Genomic DNA, 20,538 nt, shown 5'->3' on the forward strand with positions numbered 1-20,538 from the left:
CAGGGCCAGGCCTCCCCTCCTTCCCTGTTGCTGTAATCTCATTTCAGTCACACAGAGCATCTCCTTGTGGCTTCTTCATCTATGTCTGTAACATCTGTAAGGGGGAATGTTTCACTCCAACAGAAAGTTTTCTTTCCTTAGTCCTGCTAGAAAACATTGCTGGTTGAAGTACACGGGAGGTACATCAAGAATCCAAATGAAACCACCTTGGCTAATCACAATAAGGAAAAAAAAATCTGTTTTATAAATAGTCTCAACAACTAGAATATGAGAGATGGTGCTTTTACAATCAAGGATGTCATGTGATATAATTTTTAAAGCCATTTATGTTCTTGGAAAAGATAGATTAATATCAGATTTGACCTTTATTTTTTTAGGTCTGTATTTTGAAATCTGTGTGATTTTACTACCTAAAACAGGCCTGTCTTCAAATGCAGCGCATGGCAGGACTGTCATCTGAGGCACAGGCCAAATGACTGCAAAGTAACAGTTCCTCAATTATTTTCCTGAAGATACAATTGAACTTCATTAGTCAAATAGATGATGAAATTTTAACTCATAATGATGTCTGTACCTTGTTTAGAAGCTTAACTCTCACTAGTTTGAAGTCCCTACGTCAGAGAACGACTGACTGACTGTTTTCTCTCTGTATTTTGGTGTAAGTTTATATTTTCTGTTACATATTTCATTGTGTGTTTTTTTTTAATAGAAAATTCCAAAATTTTAAAGTCTTAATAATTCAGTCATTGGATTCAATGGCTCAACAAATTATTTAAATAACTGAGTAATTTTAAGACATTTCTCTCTTCTGAGACTTTATAGCTACCCTACTCATTTCCTACCAATTGACCTCATATTAAAGATTCCTACCAACCTGTAGCACTTCATATTATTTCCCAACATAGATCCCTGCAAAATCTTGAGTGTTTGTAGCCATGAAAAATACCCTTTTGTCACAAATACTGACAGAAAGAAACCTTCAGTAGATTTTCATTATCTAGCATAACCTAACCTACTGCAAGGCACAACCCTCTAATATCACTTGTTTTACTGGTGATAAATCTTCTCTGATATTACTAAGTAACTCTGTAATCTCATTTCAGGTTTAATGCTGGCAGCAAGAATGCTGTGACATCAGGTAAATGTTTCTGCTTCAACATTATTTCTACCGTGTGCCAAGGAGGCAGTCCCTCCTAGACACCAGTGTCACCCTGGAGATGTTGTCCAGGGCAGAACTAATTCCATTAGTGTTTGGAAAGCTATTTATAAGCTGCCTTCAGCAGGATGACCTTATTAATTAGGCTGGGGGAAGGCTGAGGGAGGGAGAGGTGCTTGTTTCACAAGACTATTGACATGCATTTCAGTACAAGATTCTTCTCCTTCGCAAAGATTGTCAGGAAAGGCAGCAATCTGAGCCAGTCTGCAGCAAGAAAAAAAGAGAGATGTTCATGTGCTGTGCAGAAGCCTTGGCCCAAGGAGGCTGCACCACGCTGAGCCCCAGCACAGGGTGTTCTGCAACCATGTGTTCCCACACATGCAAAGTCCCCCTGGGGAATGAGAGTTGCTTTGCAGCACTATGGGGGTGTGCCTGAGCACAGGCCAAGGGCAGCACACCGAGGTTTGCCTTGGGCTCACTTGGGACCTGTTGTTGTCCTGGTCCTACAGGTTGTGTTACTGCAAAACCAATTTTTGTACTAGAAACTTGAAGAATAGGAGTTTCTTCCAGAATTATGTCAGTAAATTAGGTTTTACCAGCCAAGAAGGTCTTTGTGCATTTCTTCTATGACCATGTATGAAGCAGTCAGTGACAACCACCATTCTTTCAGAGTTTATTCTCTAAACTTGAGAAAGGGAAGGAGCTTTATCTTTAAAGCTTCTAAATCAAACCTCAGGGAAACCACCACCCTCCTCCATTAGCACGAAGACTCCCAAGAGAGGAAGTCCAGATTCTCAGATTTGTTACAAAGTAAGAACAAAGCGAAAGATATTTTTCTCTTCCCTTGCCAGAAGTGAGTAGGCTGGGAGTGGAAAGGAGTTTCAAGGAGTTTCACCTGTCAGACTCGTTTCCCATGCCTCCTTAATGCCCCGCGCTGCTGGCCTTGCTGTGTTACATCGACTCAGAACTTCTCAAGCCACAGTGTGCCTCTCTGCTGCTCCAACAGAGCCCGTCACCACCAGCAGCTCCGAAAAGTAAGTACGTACCTGGGAACATTACTTAGCAATATCACTGGTAGATCCATTTGGTAGCACAGATTTATGCTTGTCTGTTATCTGTTCAACAAATCAAGAGACTACGTGTTATGCAGGCTGATATATAAACAAATTATCTGCGCTAAATGGCTGGAAGAAACTCAGCTCTTGTGTGAGATGTTTAGTGAAACTTCCTGACAGAATCCAATTCACCACTGACATCTCATGTGGCTCTTAAAATTTCACCTTGGCTGGCTAAAAGCAAACTTCCAGCAAGTCTCATCTGTTGGCTTGATAGATTTGTGCAACCCAAGACATTCTTGTAATAGAATGAAAACTGCAACTTTTGTGGCTTCAGACCCCACGTTTGTGTCCCTATTTGCATAATCCTATGAAAGCTGCCCAAGTTCTGATTCAGTAATGACACATGCTGCCAATTTAATGCTCATAAAAGCGCTGGCTTAAACATCCAGGAGAATGAACTCCTCTGTCCCTAGACAGTAGATAGTTCTGAAAAGGCTCTGCAGGAGCTTCTGTATGGGTAAAATCTGACCTAGAAATAATAAGGGCAAACCACACAGCTCCTGTAGTCATTGACTTCACTTCCGAGACTGTCAAGAACTGCCTTTGGAACAGATTTGCTATGCAAACTCCTTCTATTAGGTATCAAATAGGGATTGTCTTATTCATCCTGTAAAAATACCTCACACACTGATAAGAACTAAATTCCTTTTGCTCAATGAGAAAACAAGTCAAATTCCTTATTAACAAGCTCTTTGCCTCGTGGGGGCAGTTTACAAAGCTGTTACCACTTCACTGCTTGCTCGCTCAGGATGTGGAGGAAGATTTAGTAAAAGGGACCCACAGCCGTGGGAGATTGGATTTAGTTTTGACCGCCAGCCAAGTGACGGTGCTAATTCCTCCTGGCAGGCAGAGGTGGCAGCTCAGCTGGAGGTAACACTCCTGCAGGTCCCATCTGCCTCCATCCTACGAACAGTGCGGTGCTGGATGGTTCATTTGCCTAATGGTGGTTTGCTTTGCTGTGCCTGCACTGTTGCTGTTGTTGAGGGCTGGAGCTGTTTGAATCCCATTGTAAACAAGATCTTAAATTACAACACAATCTCGAACAGAACTTCATATTCTCCTCACTGACGCCCCGCTTTGTCCCACAGTGGTATAGGCAATGGAACTTATGGAGACGTTCTCAACACCATTTCTGGGTTTCTTCATTTACACAACATAACCCTTGCTCGGACAACTGTGAGCAGATACGGATCCTCAGTGGCGTGCAGCCGGGGGTTGGAACTGAGCAGCCGGTTATCGGCAGCGCTGCAACCACGGCAGCCCCGGCGGAGCGGCAGCTCCCGCTTCCCTCGCGGCAGGGCCCTTCGCGCTTCCGCACTTCAACAGATCGGCCCGTTCGCATCGCGATCCCTCAGCCTCCGGCTTCTTCGGGTGAATCGCAGACCGCGCAGCGCCTGAGGCGCGGCTCTGCACGGCTCCGCCCCGGCACGGGCCGCCATGTCCCCCCGCCACGGTCCCGCCTCAGCCGGGCTCGGCGCTGGGGGCGGGCCGGGCGCCGGGGGCGGGCCGAGGCGCGGGCCGGGCGGGCTGCGGGGAGCTCGGAGAGCGGTTAAAGCGGCCGGCGGGTCGCCCGGCTCTCGCTCCTCTCCGACGGACGGCTTTGGCCGTCGCTCCGCGCCGCGGCGGCCCGCACGCCAATGAGGGCCCGGACTCCGGCCCTCGCCGCCTCAGGAGCCGCCCGCAGCCTCCCGTCCCGACCCCCCGCCCAGCGCCCGGCCGGGGCGGGCGGCCCGGACCCATGCGGCGGCTCCAGGAGCGGTTCCGGAGGTGAGGGATCCCCCGTTCCCCTTCTCTTCCTTCCGTCCCCGCGTTACGGTGTCCGTCCCGGGGCAGCGCGGCTCCGTCCATCGGCGTGGCCCGGCCGGGCGGCGGTTGCTTTGGCGGCGGTGCGTTTTCCCCTCTCGGTGGGTGAAGGGTCACGCATCCGCCCGTGTGCCGCGGTGCCCCGACCTGTGGCTCTCGGCTTCCCCGCCTCGGGATGCGGAGCTGCCTTCGTTTCGGAGCGAAGAGCCGCTGTCCGCCGGGTTTCTCCGCGCAGGTAAACGCTCCGCTGCGGGGCTGCGCTGCTCGCCCATCCCAGCTCGCTTGGGAAGCCGAGGTGTGAGCGTTAAAAGGGAAATAAAGCTGAAAGGGAAGGGGGGGAGAGGGAGGCGAGAGCATGCTCGGACCGCGCGAGGCTGGCGGAGCCGCGTGTCCGCGCCTTTGTGCTGCGCTGCGCGGCCGGGATGCACCGCCTTCACAGCCGGCCGCGGCTCTTAGAGCTGAGCTGATTGCAGCGGATTCTTAGCCTTACGCGGGTGTGATTGCATTGACGCTTCCGGAGAAGCATCTGTTTCTGCGTTGATGCGAGTTACGTCTGCGGCTCGGTTGTTGAGCCGTGGAGGGGATGGTGTGGGCATGAACCAAGCGCGGGTAGGCAGCGGCTACGGGGAGTGCCTGTGCTTGGAGCTGAATGGGCCGGATTCACAAAGAGGAGATACCTGCCGCTTTGCTTTAAAAAGAATAATCATCAGCCTGACTGTCAAGCTTTTTCTTTCTCGTCAAACCTACGTGGATATCGTTGAAACGCAGCGCCGACCTGTCTTGACCCGCTGGTGGTGTTTTTTTCCTCTCGAAAGCACAGAGCCGCGGCAGCGCAGCAGATCGCTTTGCTATCTAAATTTATTCGCCCACTGAATGCGTGCTGCTGCTGTCTGCGCGGAGTTCTGCCCGCCTTGCTGCCGTTTCTGGGGGTGTGCTGCTATGTGTGGCTTAGGAGGTCTGACTGGCCCTTCCTGCTGCTGGAGAGCACAAGGAAAAATGATATAACAAGAGACAACGTGGTTTGCAGCTGCTAGAAGGAAGTGTGAGTCCTTTTGAGCCGAGTAAAGGAAGTGTGCTTCCTGACAAGACAAAAAAACAAAATTAGATCTTTGAGACTAGATCAGTATTCGCTGGTTGTTTTTTTCTGCTGCCTTCTTTGCTTCATCCATCAAAGGGTAATTCCATCAGCAGATGGATCCAGAATGGAAGAACGTTTCAGTGGTTGTGGGAGTCTAGTAGAGCTTTCTGTTCAATAGTCACAACAGTAACATTATTATTTTAAATGAGATGGTCAAGACTGATTGTTTCTGTTTTATTTAAGGAAGATGTTTGGAATTACTTGTAATTAAAGGTGCATGTGTGAAGCATGTCTGAAATCTGGTGTTTGTTTTGCCAGGATGAATTTACCACATAGATAAAAGAATATTTCTTGCCAGGGCACAAACAAGGGTGAAAAAGGCCCTTTGTGTAGATGATAGGGAACAGATAGCTTTGTTAATGCCTTTGTCCTCTTCTGCTGCTAATAGCACTGTCTTAATTTGCATGAATACGAGATCCTAATAAGAGACTTTTCAAAAACGTTTGTTCACCATCCTAAAACCTTCCCTTATACCAGGCCCTGCTGTGAAAAGGATCCATCACCTTTTCTCCTCAATGAATATAAATGAAGAGGAAAAAAAATTCTAAAAAGCCCTCTAATGGATAACAGGAGGTCCCATTAGCAGCCTGCCTTCAATTATTAATAGCTTTTTCAGATGGTAATACACAGAAATGTTGAACAACAGAAATAATCAAGCTAATGCTGAGGATAAGCTTATTCCTTTGTGTTTTGGGGGGTTTTGGCCTCTGGCCTCCTGCAAGGCTCCCACAGCCCCCCTGTGACCCTTTGAGGCACAGAGTAGCACTGTGCTGTGGGGGGTTTGGTTGTGGTTCCCCTCACAAGCCGTGTGTATAAAAATTGCCAACAGAGCTGCTCTCAGTTCTGAGCACACAGAGGTGTTTGTAGAGCTGGGCCTGCCCTGTTGGATACCTGTCTGACTGTCAGTGCTCAGTTTCACAGTAGTCTGCAGTACTCTGGAATACAGTACGAGAACTTACAAGCGAGAGCATCTCTTGCACGTGGCTGCAGTCTGAGCTGGGGTGCTGTGTGCAGCACCGTTGCTGCTATAGGAATAGAGAAGAGGTTCAAATTGGTTTATTCTGAAGCTGCAGAACTGCAATATTGCTGTAGAGCTGAGAATACTGTTCAAAATGAGTGACCCTTGGCAGTGACGATGAAGGCCACAATTCAAGAAAAATCCAAGTCTTTATTATGAAAGGGAATACTTTCATAGTATAGGAAATAAATCCTTAATTCTTCTTTTGACCAAACGATTGAAGAGGGAGATATGACTTCTGTATTGTCTTCTATGAAATGAGAGCAGTCTTGATTGTACATTGCCATCCCCTGCGCAGTCACAGAAACGTTTTACCCTGTATTTCTGGTGAGGGAGCGTATTTGGGCAAACGTGGAATTTTAATAACAGTTACCTTAAACGTGTCTGTACCGATATGTGCCGTGTTGCTGGGTTGGAGATATCCTCCACGACAGACATTCCAAAGGCGGTTTATTAAAAATACTCCTTAATTACTCCACAGGTTCATGAACCACCCAGCTCCAGCCAACAGCCGCTACAAACCCACTTGCTACGAGCATGCTGCTAACTGCTACACACATGCTGTAAGTGCGTTTCCTTTTTCCTTTCTCACCTGGGGTTTCAGTACATTTGTGTCCTGTGTGGATAAATACTTACCTTAGCCCAAGTGGGTGCATTTTTGCAGTCTCTCTGGTTTTGTTACGCAAGCTTCAGCCATAACAGCCCAGTAAATGGGATCACCAGCCGTCTAGCTGTTTGCCAGCAGTCACTGTTGCTGGTAAGAACAGAATTACTTTGGTTTACATGTAGAAGAGCTAACTGAAGCTTGTCTCGTGTGCAGCATTATGTAAATATGTGCTTATTTGCCTAGAGAAATGTAGCAACATTCTGTTAGCGAGCACAAATATGTGGTTTAGCTCCTAATCCTTGTACAAATCCTGACCAAGAAGTTGGATTTGAAGATACCTGGCAGAAGTTGCTGTATTCCTCAGCAATTCTAGGCTTCATCTAGCTGAAAAACAGACATGGGATATTCCTGCCTGACAGCAGCAGGTTACAGCCAAGATGTCCTATCAGTATTTTGTGGTTTGCTGCTGTTGGTGGTGAATTTGTCTAATTATTTTCTGAACAGCCAGGCTGTATGCTACAGCATGCCACAAACTGTTTGTAACTTGGGGATATGTTAACATCCACTTTAGAGAAAACGGAGTATAATAAGGGGATTGTTGCTCTGTAAATGAAATTGTATGCAGTAAACAGCTTTTAAATGTAAAGCCTTGAAATAGGAATCTAATCTATGGGAATCTATGGGAAAGCACAGTGTGTTATATGGAAAAGCTAGGGGGCATGCTTTATTTTTCAGATCTGTTACAGATTGTTTTGCTAAATGTCAGAAGGTCAAGTAGTTGAGCAATTGCTGCTAGCCTACAATGGTTTTTAATTAGACACTGATATATCTGTACCAGTGTTTAGTAATGGTTCTCTGTAGGTCTTTCAAAATTTTACTCTTAATTCAGAAAGTAATCAACTTGTATTTAATGGCTGTACTCCTCAGGTATGTATCACTTCTGATTTTCTACTTCAGCACATGGTAGTCTGTTTAGGCAGCTGCTTGGAAAACATCAATCAGTAAATGGGAATACAGGGTCCTACGTACAGCTTTGGGATACAGTAATGAAGCTAACTTTGTGTAGCGTGATAAGGCAGCTTCACATTTCCTATTAGAAAAGCTATTTAAAATGTCTGGAATATTTTTTAAGTTTAAACAAAGCATTGACCTGTCTTTAGTCACTAGGAGACAGGAAGGGCAGCTAAGCAGTTGAATGTAGAGACAGAAAAGACAGCACTGTGTTTAGAAGAACAGGAAGGAAGCGGTGTGTGAGAGAAGCAAGAGCAATAAGCATTTGAGATGTAAGGTAAGCAAAGTTGAAGCGTTGGGGAGGGGTTGCTGGGTTGCTCATTCATGCTGAAACTTTCTAGGATACTGTAGTGTAAGGTTTATTAGATAAAAGACACTGTTGTGTTCAGACCTTTGAGCTTAAGCACAGCTTTCTTTATGTTGCTCAAAACTTTTCCATTGCCTTAAAAGGAGGAGCTGTTCTTAAAATAAGTTAGGCTCATTTTCTGCAGTGTGTGCTGGGGGGAGAAAAAAAGTGTAAGTATCTCAAAAATGAGGCTTGGAGTGTTGTCCAGGCCATTGGTGCATGGAAGGAGGGGGCTTCAAAATGTCAAAGTGCTCTCGTGATGAAAATGCCTTGGCTGTGTTTGATAGTTAATAGCAGTTTCTCTATTCTCTGCACAGTGAAAAATCCAAGGTGCCAGAAGGCTTTTCATTCCATGATGCTTGTCTCCTTGTTTGGGAGGAGAAAATCCATGAGTAGAGGGATGTTGTGCTTGGTTTAGGGCTACGCTTCTGGAGCAGGAAGACTGAAATGGGCGCGATTTCTCAAGTTGCTTCTAAGCATCACGTGATTATTTCTTTTTTCCTAACTGTTTTGACTGCTTACTGCTCTTTCTGTCTGCTTCCATCCCTAAGAATGTTGGGGTCATCCTTATGCTATTAACGTTTCCCTCTCAATGAAAGGCAAGTGAGAGAGCAGCAGTAATACCGTGCTTTGCCACAGTGGCTTGAGCATGTCACTGACTGTGACCTACGTGGCCTCGTATGCAAAGAAAATAACTTACTTTTGGTATGAATATTACATATAAAAGTAATTTTAAGGTTTTTTTTTTAAAGCCATTCCATGGGAAAGATCATCTACAGATATAAGAAAAGAACACAGATAAAATGCTGGCCAAAGCACCGTTATTCTCAGCACCCCAAACAGATGGCAGTTAGCATGGAGTTTGCTGTGATGCTGATTTGGAGGAATTGCACTTCATGACGAAAGAAGTACAGCTTGTCCTGATTTTGGCTAATTTTGTTAGTGGGAACGTTGGCAGCTGAGACGTGCCATGGCATCCCCTGCAGTGACGCAGCACACGGTGCGAGTTCTGTTAGTCCTGATGCTTTGACTTCTTCTGTTAAATCTCTCTCCCTTTAAAGGACCAATTGCTTCTGCCTTAGGATTAAAATACCATGCTTGCATTGGAGAGTTTTCTAATTACAATCTCGTAATTAGAAACAATCTTGAGACAGATGTTAGATGTAATGAAGTCCATCAACGATGCAAGAACTAAAGAACTTTGGTCCAGTTGACTGGAACAGATTTTGTTTTTAATCTAAGTGCCTCCTGCAAATATGAAATGAAATAACTGTCACATCTGATCAGTTCCCTGCTGTTCTTAGGGGCTTTAGCCACACTTTAAATCGTATGCCATATGTGGAAAACAGGGGCAACTGATCTCCTGAGGAGTGAAATGCTTTAACCTTTTTAAAATTGGAGAGCAGTCCAGGATATGTATATGGAAATTTATGGGTTGTGACAAATGAGAAGCCAGGCTGGAAGACTATTTTTGGCCTTAGAGTGCATGAGGTCAGCTTCCACAGACTCATTGCAAAACTCAAAGTATTTTCACCTCTGGTCCAAATGCTGCAGATGCAAGAATGCCACACTTCTCAATTGTATGACTGTGTAGCTTTCAGCTTAAATGTAAATCTTTGCAAAAAAGAAGAGAACAAAATGTTAATGAAGTCAGTATACTTCAAAATCCATAGGAAAAAGTAACATTTTGTCTTTTTTAGCTCTTTTTTTTCTGGATTAACCGTCTGCTTTACAGATTGATTCAGTACACTTTTCATCTTCTGAGCTGTAGCTGTGGTGAGTCTCCATTTTTTGTCTGCAGGTAGATGAAGGACAGACAGTACTGGCTAGACCAGAACTTTGCACTCTAAACTAACAAACCTGTAATGCAAAGCAGAATTGCCATATTTGTTTAAACATTGCTGCTTCCTGACTTTGTTTAGCCTGCTAAGCAATGAAGAATTTAACCTGTGAACTGTCTGAAAAGGAACTGATGCAGAATTTTTAACAGGAGGGCTGCCAAAGATTTTCCTTCATAGTAAAAGGCGACAGGTAGAAATGTCTGAGTCAGCAGGTTCCTTCCTTTAAATCCTCTTTGGCTCTTGGTGTTTTCTTTCTGAATGAGACAAAGGGAGATGGTAGAACTTGACCTGGAAAAGAAGTGGAGTTTTAAATGCATTTCCACACTGTGCTGGAGAAACAGTTAAAGCTGCTTGAGCAAGGATGTGGCAAGAAAAACAGGTTGGGATACACTGCAACGTAATTTCATGTTTGTGCATTAAGCATCTTCACAAAAGAAGTCCCCACTTGAGTACTGTGCCAAGGAAGGTATGGGAGCAGGTCCAGAGGAGAGCCACAAAGATAATCAGAGGGCTGGAGCACCTCCCTTATGAGGACAGGCTGAGGGAGATGGGGCTCTTCAGCCTGGAGAAGAGAAGGCTCTGGGGGACCTTACAGCAGCCTTCCAGTACCTGGAGGGGCCTACAAGAAAGCTGGGAGGGACTTTTTGTGGGGTGTGTAGCAGCAGGAGAAGGGAAATAGTCTTCAAACTGGAAGAGGGTAAATTTAGACCAGATAATAGGAAGAAATTATTTACTGTGAGGGTGGTGAGACACTGGAACGGGTTGTCCAGTGGAGTTGTGAATGGAAGCATCCCTGGAAGCTGATGGGACTGTGAGCAACCTGGTCTGGTGGGAGATGTCCCTATCTGTAGTAGGGGGTTGGGACTGGATGATCTTAAAGGTTCCTTCCCATCCAAACCATTCTATGGCTCTCAGTCTGTAGCTGATTTGTTTGGTATCTAAAGCCCAAGTTCTGCAAAGCCTTTGTTAATTCCATTGCCAGCTATTTACCTGCATATGTTAAAATGTTCATTTTTTTTACTCATTTGCTATTTTAGTTTCTTTTGGTCTGTCCTGTGCTCAGCCTCTATGCACAAGAGGTGCTTTGGAGCACAGCTTAGGGTAAGATCAAAACTTTTTTAGGAATAAGAAGCAAAATGTGAATAAGAAAGTTGATCATTCCGAGAGGAGCAAGTAGCATATTCTAATCCCATGTAAGAGTGCATTTGTCACAAGCAGGTATTGCTTCATTGTCTGAGACACTGTCAGATCTCAACCCCTGTGTGCTGATGTACAACTAAATGGAAAACTCCTTGCAGCTGGGAGGCTGCCGTCAGATGTGTGTGCGTGTTCCCCTGTGGTGTGCTGCAGCATTCTGCCCTGCTGTTGCAGTTCAGTGGGTGGTCGCTACATTTGCTGTGAGTAGAGTTAATGGCCTTTTTTTGGTTTTTGTTTTAGTTCCTCATTGTTCCTGCAATTGTGGGCAGTGCCCTTCTCCACCGACTTTCCGACGATCGATGGGAAAAAATAACAGCATGGATCTATGGCATGGGGCTCTGTGCACTCTTCATTGTCTCTACAGTGTTTCACATCGTTTCTTGGAAAAAGAGTCACTTGAGGTATGGCTGTAGCTCTTGTATAGATGTTTGACTCTCGGGTTCTGTGAGGTTTTAACACTGTGGCCAAAAACTGGGAATTTTACAGCCTAAGGTCAGAGTGGTATCTTGTACTTAATCACATAATCATAAAAAAGAGCAACAAACAAACCCTTGATTCTGCTGAAAGAAACATGAACCAAGCTCACGTACAAACAGATGTATGTCTGCTGTGTTTTGATGTTGATTTATGAAGCCCTTGTGGCTCTTAATCTAGTAGTTGAGTGGGAAGAACAAAATCTATGTGTGTGGTGGATGTAATCCCACCTCAGAAGAACACTATTTGGGACTATGTTATTTCATGTACCTGGAGTAATGCAGAGCTTGCTAAGAGAATGAAAATGGGATACATGACTAGCAGCCTTGGAAGAAAGGCAGCAACAGCAAAACTAAAATGTGATGTTTTTTTTTAATGACACCTATGTAGTTCTGGGTCATGAATTTGGGTTTAACTCACAATCACTGGATAACCAGTTCTCCTTAATCCATTTCTGGATTAAGCAGGTCTGATGTGACAGCTTTCTGCCTCCTTGTGAGTACAACGTATGGTGAGGTAGGGAAAGGGAGAGAAATAAAAGAGTGCTCATCTCCTGTGTGTCTGGCTTATGGCCTTGTGAGGTTGAAGCAAAGTGGACGGTGCTCCAAATGATTTTAAATGTGTTTCCCCTGAATTCTAAGACGTGTCAGGAAAAACCAGTGATACTCTGATCTCCCTGCTGACTTGTTCTCTCCCTCACCAGGACAATGGAGCACTGCTTTCACATGTGTGACAGGATGATGATCTACGTCTTCATTGCAGCATCGTACGCACCGTGGTAAGAAGTCTGGGGGGAAGAAACCTCTAACTCTGAAGCACTCCATGTAAACACTTTTATCCTTGCAACTTTCCAGTTGCTGTAGGAGTTTCCATAGCCGCATCTGACCATGTTCTGCATTGTAAAAACACACGTCGTGATGTTGTGGGATTTGCTCAACAGAAAGTAATTAGAAAAAAAGCAGAGTTGTTTGTCCCTCTTGGTGCTTTCCTCACATCAACAGAAATACGCTTTTGCCTCTTTATGCGTGCCCACAGTCTTCTCCCCATCATGTCTAAGCTGTAGTTCTGGATATTTATTTATATTAAGCCCCAGTATTCTTGTGTTGGAGTGCTCCATTCATTCACTAAACCTGTCTGTTGAAATCTTTGTGCTTCCAGGTTAAATCTTCGTGAGCTTGGACCTCTAGCATCTCACATGCGTTGGTTTATCTGGCTGATGGCTGCTGGGGGCACTGTTTATGTATTTCTCTACCATGAAAAGTAAGAATTCTTATTTGCATTTAACTTTAAACTGAGGCTTTTGTTCTGCTTTCTGAGCGTTGGGTCTGGCCTTTCACACCTTGAAGAAAGACCTTCAAGATGGCAGAGATAAGTGATGAGAACAATGCAAAGTTGTATCTTGTTCAAAGATGCTCTGTGTCTTCAGGCTATTTTACTGTCTTCTCTTAAAGAGGGGGAGGCAGGTATCCAGATTGAAGTCTTTGTTGCAAGAGAGCAGGAGTGAGAAGGGGTGAGGTAAGAAGGATGAAGTGCTGTACAGGTTGTACTGCAGCGTAACACTGGGCGGAGGAGGAGGAGGAATTCCTGCTGAAATGTGCCTTCATTGGTTTCTGGAGCCTGATTTCATTGCTTCTGTTTTCAGTGGACAAGACCAACTGTTCTTTGTTTTGATGAAGAGCTACTGAGTTTCTTCTCAAATAAGGATATGAGTTTACAGAATGTTTTATTCTCACTAGCATTGAGCGGGAATGAATGCGTCTAGGCAGTATTTAGTGGATCTCTGCATGCAGAGATAAATGTTGGCTTTATTTTTAGAATAAAATGGGCAGAAAGCTTTTTGAATAGTTTAATGGCCTCATGCTAACGTGAGATTGAATACATTTTCTTTAGTGCTGAAATAAAGGGTCATATTCCTGTACATCACCTGAAATGATTCACTTCTGTTCCATTTTTAGGTATAAGATCATTGAACTCTTCTTCTATTTGGCCATGGGATTTTCTCCTGCTCTGGTAGTGACGTCCATGGTAAGGAATGCGAATATTGACGTTACAAACACAGGCTTCCCTTTTATGACTAGTCTGAGTTCTGCTGCTTCTGAGAAAATCTGAATTTTAGTCTACCATAATTACAAATGTTCTCTGCAGGAGAACCAAACAGCCAACTATGTCATGGATTTACAGCTTCCATTCAGCGAAGCGCTGCCTCTCTTCGCTGAATCCGGGCTGTAGAGTTCAGATAAGAGCAGCTGGGGCTCCAGACTCGATGAGGACAGCCGTGTTGTGTAGAAAACGTTGCTTGCCTCCTTGCCATCCCTAACGCGTCCTTCATTGGCAGAGCAACACGGAAGGCCTGGCAGAGGTGGCGTGGGGAGGTGCGATCTACTGCCTGGGCGTGGTGTTCTTCAAGAGCGACGGCGTCATTCCTTTTGCCCACGCCATCTGGCACGTCTTCGTGGCCACGGCGGCCGCGGTCCATTACTACGCCATCTGGAAGTACCTCTACAGGAGTCCTGCGGACATTCGTCACTTGTGATCTGTCGGGGGGCAGAGCTGCACGGGGCCTTGTGACAGTATTACTGACTTCAGGAACGGGGGGAAATGGCCCAGAGAAACTGCACTGACTGTGGTAGTTCTGTGAACACGATTACTGTGAACTGCTGTGCGCGTGTCCTGGAGTTGCCCTTCAGATGGCGACGCTGTAACTGACAGAGGAGCTGTGCTGCAGTACTCAGAGTCCATTCCATGTGAGCAGAACTGGCTACCTGATGTTTACAAAGAAATTTTGTATTCTAGTTTACCTTTGTGATTTTTTAACAACGTGAATTTTTCTAAATGAACGATTCCAATGAAGTCAGTGCAATAGTGAAAACAGAGCTCTTGATTTGAAATCGGTTTCTGTCACCTTTCCACTAGCATTTGTTGAACACAAACACAGGTGAACGATCTCCTTTCACCACCTATCATCTTGATATGATGTGACTTTTATAGAAACTTCTGGGGGCTTTTGTAAACTTTAGAAGTACACTTATTGAGCTGGAAACAAGCAGCTTCATCTATGCAGTTACTCATATTGCAAAACCTTGCAAGAAATGGTTACATTCCACATACTGTACTGACAGGCAAACATGGTACCTCTTCCAAGGGTTGGAGCATAGGTGTAATTATAACCACTTTTACAAACTAACGCATAAATGCTCTTCTGCTGAGTTTTAATGTGCTATTGTTGTGCTTATCTATAATACCACTTAAACAGCACCTTAATTTGGCTTTATCTGTGATGGAAATGAAGCGTGTTGGAAGAAATTGGCATTAAGTAGTTCTTCAGGATTGCCAGTCTGCCTCGGTGCTGTGCAATAAATAGGGCAGCAGTGTGAGGAAGCCAGCTTATCAGAGAGCAGCAGCGTTAATGAGGGCAGTCGACTAATTCGCCTCCCTGCAAAACAAAGTTGGTAATTTCCCCAGAGCATGGACATTGGTGCTGGAATATTAAGGCTCCAGTTTTTCGAAGGGATTCTAAACTGGCTGACAAAGACAGTTCCCAGCAGCTTTCCCTGCGGCTGTGGCTGATGTGTGAGGAAATGCAGGTCAGAGCAGCAGACAGTAGTGGCCAAGCAGGGGGAGTCCATGGCTGTTGGCTCTCCTCAGCACAGCCTTCTAGGAAGGAAAGGTGAAAGAACTTGATGCAGTGTCACTTGTCATTCTGGGACTTAAAACACAGAATAAAACTGGTATTTACTTGTATTTCTGTCCTTCTGTACAGGAAAATAAAATGTGGTAGAAAGTCATGACTGTAGAATGTGCGTTAAATGGCCAGATGTAGAAGAGTCATTGTAATACTGTTTATCTGATAATTGTTCTCTGTCCCACTATATAATGAATGTCTTATATTAAGATTGACTTGATCCTTTTTCTAATTTTCTCAGTTTTTCATGTCAGTATTTGAAAACAAAACCAAAACGTGTTGCCTTTTTCAGATTTCGTTCTGAACATTGCCTATCTATCTGCCACTGATGAGCAGCAAGGCAGGGGCGTTTTTCAAGGTACCACTTAATACTGCAGCTAGATTTGCCGGGGGGGGATGCACAATTTAAGGTAGATTCTTCTGTAAACAGAATTTAGAAGAGGGACAAACTTCATCTTCAAGGCACTGAAGAGTTGTGCAGTGTTAGCAGGCTGAGCAGCTGCCCCATGGCTACGAGCAGGGCAGCGGGGCAGGTAATCTGTAGTGCTCACACATTGGGATGCCTCAGTTTTTTTAACATTGTGTCTACTTTAGGATTTTTCCACTTGGTGATTTCAAACCTTTTGTTTAAACGCAGTACTGTTAAAACCACTAAAACACACGTAAAGGTTTCCTGTAGTCTAAAGTGAAACCATGGCTTGAATACGTTTGATTTAATTTTTCATGGCATTGCTTTTTGGAGTGTTTGAAATGGTTTTTAAAGATTTCAATTCGCCAAAAATATTTTGAATTACTGTAATCTAGTCGATATGATATTGAATGTACTAAACTAACAATAAATATTTTGTGCAATTTGGAAACCCTTGTATTCTTGTATTTCTTGCCCCCACCATTTGTGCAGGCACAGCAGGGGCTGAGGCTGTTGCCAGTCCTTGCACAGGAGATCAGGGCTGCAATGTACTGACCCCTTCACAGAGGTTTTTCTCACTCAGCTCTTACAACTGAGAACAGTAGGATTACAATCCAGAGGATCCCATTGGATGTCAGGGCAGCAAAAGACTTCATGTTTTGATCCATGTTGGGACCTTACTACTTCAGCTTTGCCGTTCTAGATTAACTTTCTCAGTCACAGGGGCTTTGTTCAAGTAAGCTACCCTGGAACATAACCTTCCTCTTATGCAGTGCTACACCTATAAGGATAAATCACAGACAAGCTGAACTGAAAATACAGTTGCCCACAAACCAGCGTTGTGTCAATCAGCCTCTGTGTCCCAGTCCCCAACCTCTCCCCTGGGCTCCCAGAGGTAGCAGTGGTGCTCTTTCTACTAACGCTTCCTGCAGTAACAGAGCAGTTTCTTCTGGAAGCAAACGTCTTTAAAAATGTCTTAACAGCATTTGCTCCTCTACTTCCATGCCTCCAGGGTTTAGGATGTGCAACAAGGACACTGCGTCAAAACGCAGCAGTGAGAGAAGCATTGGTGTTTGTGGGTCTTTCCAGAGAAGCCCCCACTGCAGCACATCAGTGGGGAGCAGCGCCTGACTGCTGTGCATTCCTGGTGTGTTCCTGCTTTCCTGCACAACTCACGGCTAGGAACAGAACTACAGTGCTGATATTTGATTTGTAAATCACACAGGTGTGATAGCATTCCTGTGCCGCTCCTTACTGAGATACATGGGGCAGGAGAATAATGAACAAGTGGAGCAGAAGGCGCTAAGCTCCCCGGAGAGGCTTTTCTCTTAAACCTTTTGCTTAAATTGCACCCAGGACCCTTCCTCTGAGTCACCTACACAATTCTTTATTTAGCCACACGATTTCTTGGGAGGCCAAGGCTGTCATGTTCACATCATGTGCTTGACTAAGTCCTTTCTCCATGCTTTGCTATTTTTTAAGGGCATGCAGGATGTTAGCCTCTGCCTGTTAATTGCTTTTGCTGTCAATAGGTGTCATAAGATTAAAAATAGCAGAAGAATGACCAGGAAGAGCAGACAGATGCTGCCTGCTCCGTGCATTTCCTGGGAAGTTAAGCAAGTTGATTGCTTCGTGGCATGGACAGTTGTTCTTAGCAGCCAGAGGCTGTTTGCTGTCATTCTTTTCTTACTAGAAGAAAAGTTTGCTTTCCCTTTTCAGAATGTCTCTGACTGAATTCACTGAGTGCTGTCATGGTCTGAAAAGGGAATGCACATGAAGTACCTGTAATGTTCACTCGTGGCTACTTGCAAGCATTTGGATGCTTTTAATTCATTAGGACGGGTGCAGCCCAATTGCAGTGCCTGTGGTGCAGCAGCAGCTCCACACCCAGGGCCAAACGCTCCCAGGTTACTCAGCGTCAGCCACACATCAAAAATTCAGCACCAAGATCAAGTGAAGCTCCTTAAAACATCCATGCTGTGCATACTCTGGACTAACGCAGTATGCTGGTCTCACTACCTCCATGCAAAGCAGCCCATAACGCTGTAATGTGATAGAAAGCACAGCAATGACAGCAGAATAACAAAGTCCTAAGCTGCAGCAAGTGAACATATGCTCAAACACAGAAGCTGTGTATGCAGAAATAAAGGAAAAAAGCTGCCTACCTTCAGGAAGCCCCAGGTACACAAGGATCTCCAGATGAGATGCTCTCGCTTCCATACCAACCCTTAAATGAGGGCTGGGAAGGGGAGGATCCTGGCTCCACCCCTTCCAGTCAGCCAGGTTCATTGCATGCACCTGAGCTCCCCTCGGTTGGCCCTGCCTTCCCACCAGGTGCTCCATCACTGCTTCAAGCTGTGACTCAGCATTTCCACTACACAGCCCAAAAGTAGGAATTTTCTGAATTCTGATTTTCGTAGTATGATGCAGCAAAATGGTGTTTTGGTGCTGAACTGAGTGATGGTTTGTGTCACAGCAGGTGAGCCTATATGGCGTGCAGCACAGGCAGCAGCCATGTCTGTACAACCAGGGTGCTGGTTATTACTGAGGAGTTGGGGATCCAGAACCCTCTTGTAAAAAGCTGGCAGTGCAGCCAACACCAGTTTTATAACAGAAGTTACATCATTGCCTCTAACGAGGCTGGGTGCTCTCAGAAGGATATATGCAGACGCCTTTGTTGCTTAGCAGCGTGAGCCATGCTGGCAGTGGCTTTGTGCTCCCAAATCCTTTAGGTGCCTTTGAAAAGAATCCCTCACGTTTTCATGTATGTGAAAAGCCATTAGCAGGGACCTGCTGAATTAGTGGCCTCAGCTGTGCAGAACTCTTCTTGCTCTCTGTGTCCTGTTCAGCCCAGGTGTGATGCAGAGGTTTGGTGTGCAGGCAGTGATGGGCACAGCATGCAGCTCCCTTGGCTCTGCCAGCCACCAACTGAGCCTCATCCCTGACAGGATGCCCAGCCCAGCCCATGGCTGCTTGGAGGGAGAGCACTGGTAATTAGTGAGCGACTTCACCAGTGATTAACACCAGTGATGAAACCCAACCCACATTGCCCAGTGAACTTAGAGAATCTGTGGTACATTGGGCTTCAAGCAGCCACAACACTGGAAAGGACTAAATGTTATTGCTCAGGGGGCTCAGCCATCCTCTGAAATTAAAAAGCATACACCCAGGAAGCTGAAGATGAGTTTAGGAAGGGAATACAGATTTTTTATTAAATGCATGCCTGCACCCATGAATGTTTGACTGAACAAAATGCCCTTTGTCTTGAAGCTGATGGTGTTGCTGAGCAGCTTAATCAGCCTTCTGCTACATCACTGAAAATAAAGCTTGAAGGGACTCAGATATTTTTATCCCATCCTCTGCCTGCAGGCAGGATGAACTCTGCCTGTCATTCCTGATGGGCTTGTCCAACCTGTTCCAAACAGCCTCTAACAACAGGGATTTCACAATCCTCCCAGGCAGTTTATTTCTGTATTTCACCCTCTGCCTTCCTAAACTTGTTTTTTTCTGCTATTTAAGCTGTATTCATCATCTTTGCTATAATTTAAGCCCGTTACTCCCTGTCCTGTCTGCAGCGTGCTCAGAGAAGAGCCCTTAGAGCAAGGTTTCACATGTGTGCAAACAGTCACTCCTCCCCTTTCTTTATTCTCCCCTAGACTTAAACTCAATTCCTTCATCTTTTTTCACATCACATTTTCTATACCTCGCACGCTGCCTCTTGCAGTCCTGTTGCAGTCCTCCTCCTCCTCCTCCTCCTCCTCCTCCTCCTCCTGGCCCCGCAGCTCTGCCTGTTGCTGCAGGCGCTCCACATCAACACATTCTGTGTCACATCACCTGTGCTGCCTTCAGGAACTTTGCAACAGTTCAAGTACCCCAAAATAAACTGCGTGATAAAAACGAGCAAGCAGAGGGAAAATAAAGGGTATCCTCTGCCCACACACTTCTTGGGCTGCAGCTTTGGGAGGCTCCCCCCTCACCGAGCTGTGCAACACTATTCCAGCCAGGAACAAAACATCAATCCTAGCAGCTCCCCCTGGAAAAGAAGTGAAGATTCCCTTAGGATGGGCTGCGCGTGTAACAGCTGGGGTCGGTTACTCATCCATTTCCCTCATGGCAAAGCTGCTGGGGATGCATTTGCTGTTGAACCCAGAGCTCAGGAGTGGAGCACGGCTCGTGTGTGACCCCTTGTGTCGGCGGGATCCGGCATGAGGGATGCAGCCAGCTCCGCTGGGACATCGCCGTCCCTACTGGGACATCGCCAGCCCCGCTGGGCACGCACAGATGGCGGCAGCTCTGGCTGTGCTCTCGGTGGCTGCCGATGATCCGCAGCTCCGCGTTCTGCTCCCTCCCGTTTCTCTCAAGCGCGGCCTCGTTTTCTTTACGATCACAGGGAGGAATGAAATGTAAACACGCAGCAAAAGCCCGAAGTCACACTCGGCCGTGTCAGTGAGCGCTGCTTCTTTGTTTCAAACACTACCGCAAAGCTTTTCCACGGCCTGACTCCTTGCGGCAGCGCCGCTCCGCACCGAGCTGAGCAGCGCAGCGCTTTCCCCGAGGAACCGCCGGCGGCAGCGCCCCCTAGCGGCCGTCTCTCTGTCTCTGGTGCGAGAGCGGCTGCGCCTCCGCTGGCCGCCAGGGGGCGGTAGCGCCGCGGGAAGCACCGCGCTGCGTCAGCGCTTATCCGTAGCGCGTGTGTGTACATGTGTGTACGTGTGTGTACATGTGTGTACATGTGTGT

At 45.9% G+C, this 20,538-nt stretch overlaps 1 protein-coding gene across 3 annotated transcripts; it reads left to right on the plus strand.

Moving 5' to 3' along the window:
• Positions 1-2,065: 2,065 nt before the first annotated feature.
• On the plus strand, positions 2,066-16,251 carry MMD (monocyte to macrophage differentiation associated). Of its 3 annotated transcripts, none has more exons than XM_042833077.1 (7): positions 2,066-2,190; positions 6,715-6,796; positions 11,476-11,636; positions 12,413-12,487; positions 12,868-12,969; positions 13,665-13,734; positions 14,045-16,251. In XM_042833077.1, exons 1-7 carry the CDS (start codon positions 2,081-2,083, stop codon positions 14,240-14,242), a joined length of 798 nt encoding a protein of 265 aa, XP_042689011.1. In that variant the 5' UTR covers positions 2,066-2,080; the 3' UTR covers positions 14,243-16,251. The 3 variants fall into 3 exon arrangements, with proteins under 3 accessions (XP_042689011.1, XP_042689012.1, XP_042689013.1); XM_042833078.1 differs by lacking the exon at positions 2,066-2,190 and adding an exon at positions 3,961-4,041; XM_042833079.1 differs by lacking the exon at positions 2,066-2,190 and adding an exon at positions 4,237-4,312.
• Positions 16,252-20,538: the final 4,287 nt, after the last annotated feature.

This window comes from Centrocercus urophasianus, unplaced genomic scaffold, assembly GCF_019232065.1.
Source record: "Centrocercus urophasianus isolate 14NV4802_14NV808 unplaced genomic scaffold, USGS_Curo_1.0 seq_40, whole genome shotgun sequence".
Classification (NCBI taxonomy): Eukaryota; Metazoa; Chordata; class Aves; order Galliformes; family Phasianidae; genus Centrocercus; species Centrocercus urophasianus.

Coding starts and splice junctions, on each gene's coding strand:
- MMD (XM_042833077.1), top strand. CDS start 2,081: ATGCCCCGCGCTGCTGGCCTTGCTGTGTTACATCGACTCAGAACTTCT. Junction 2,191..6,714: donor ACCACCAGCAGCTCCGAAAA/GTAAGTACGTAC, acceptor ATTACTCCACAG/GTTCATGAACCACCCAGCTC. Junction 12,970..13,664: donor GTATTTCTCTACCATGAAAA/GTAAGAATTCTT, acceptor TTCCATTTTTAG/GTATAAGATCATTGAACTCT.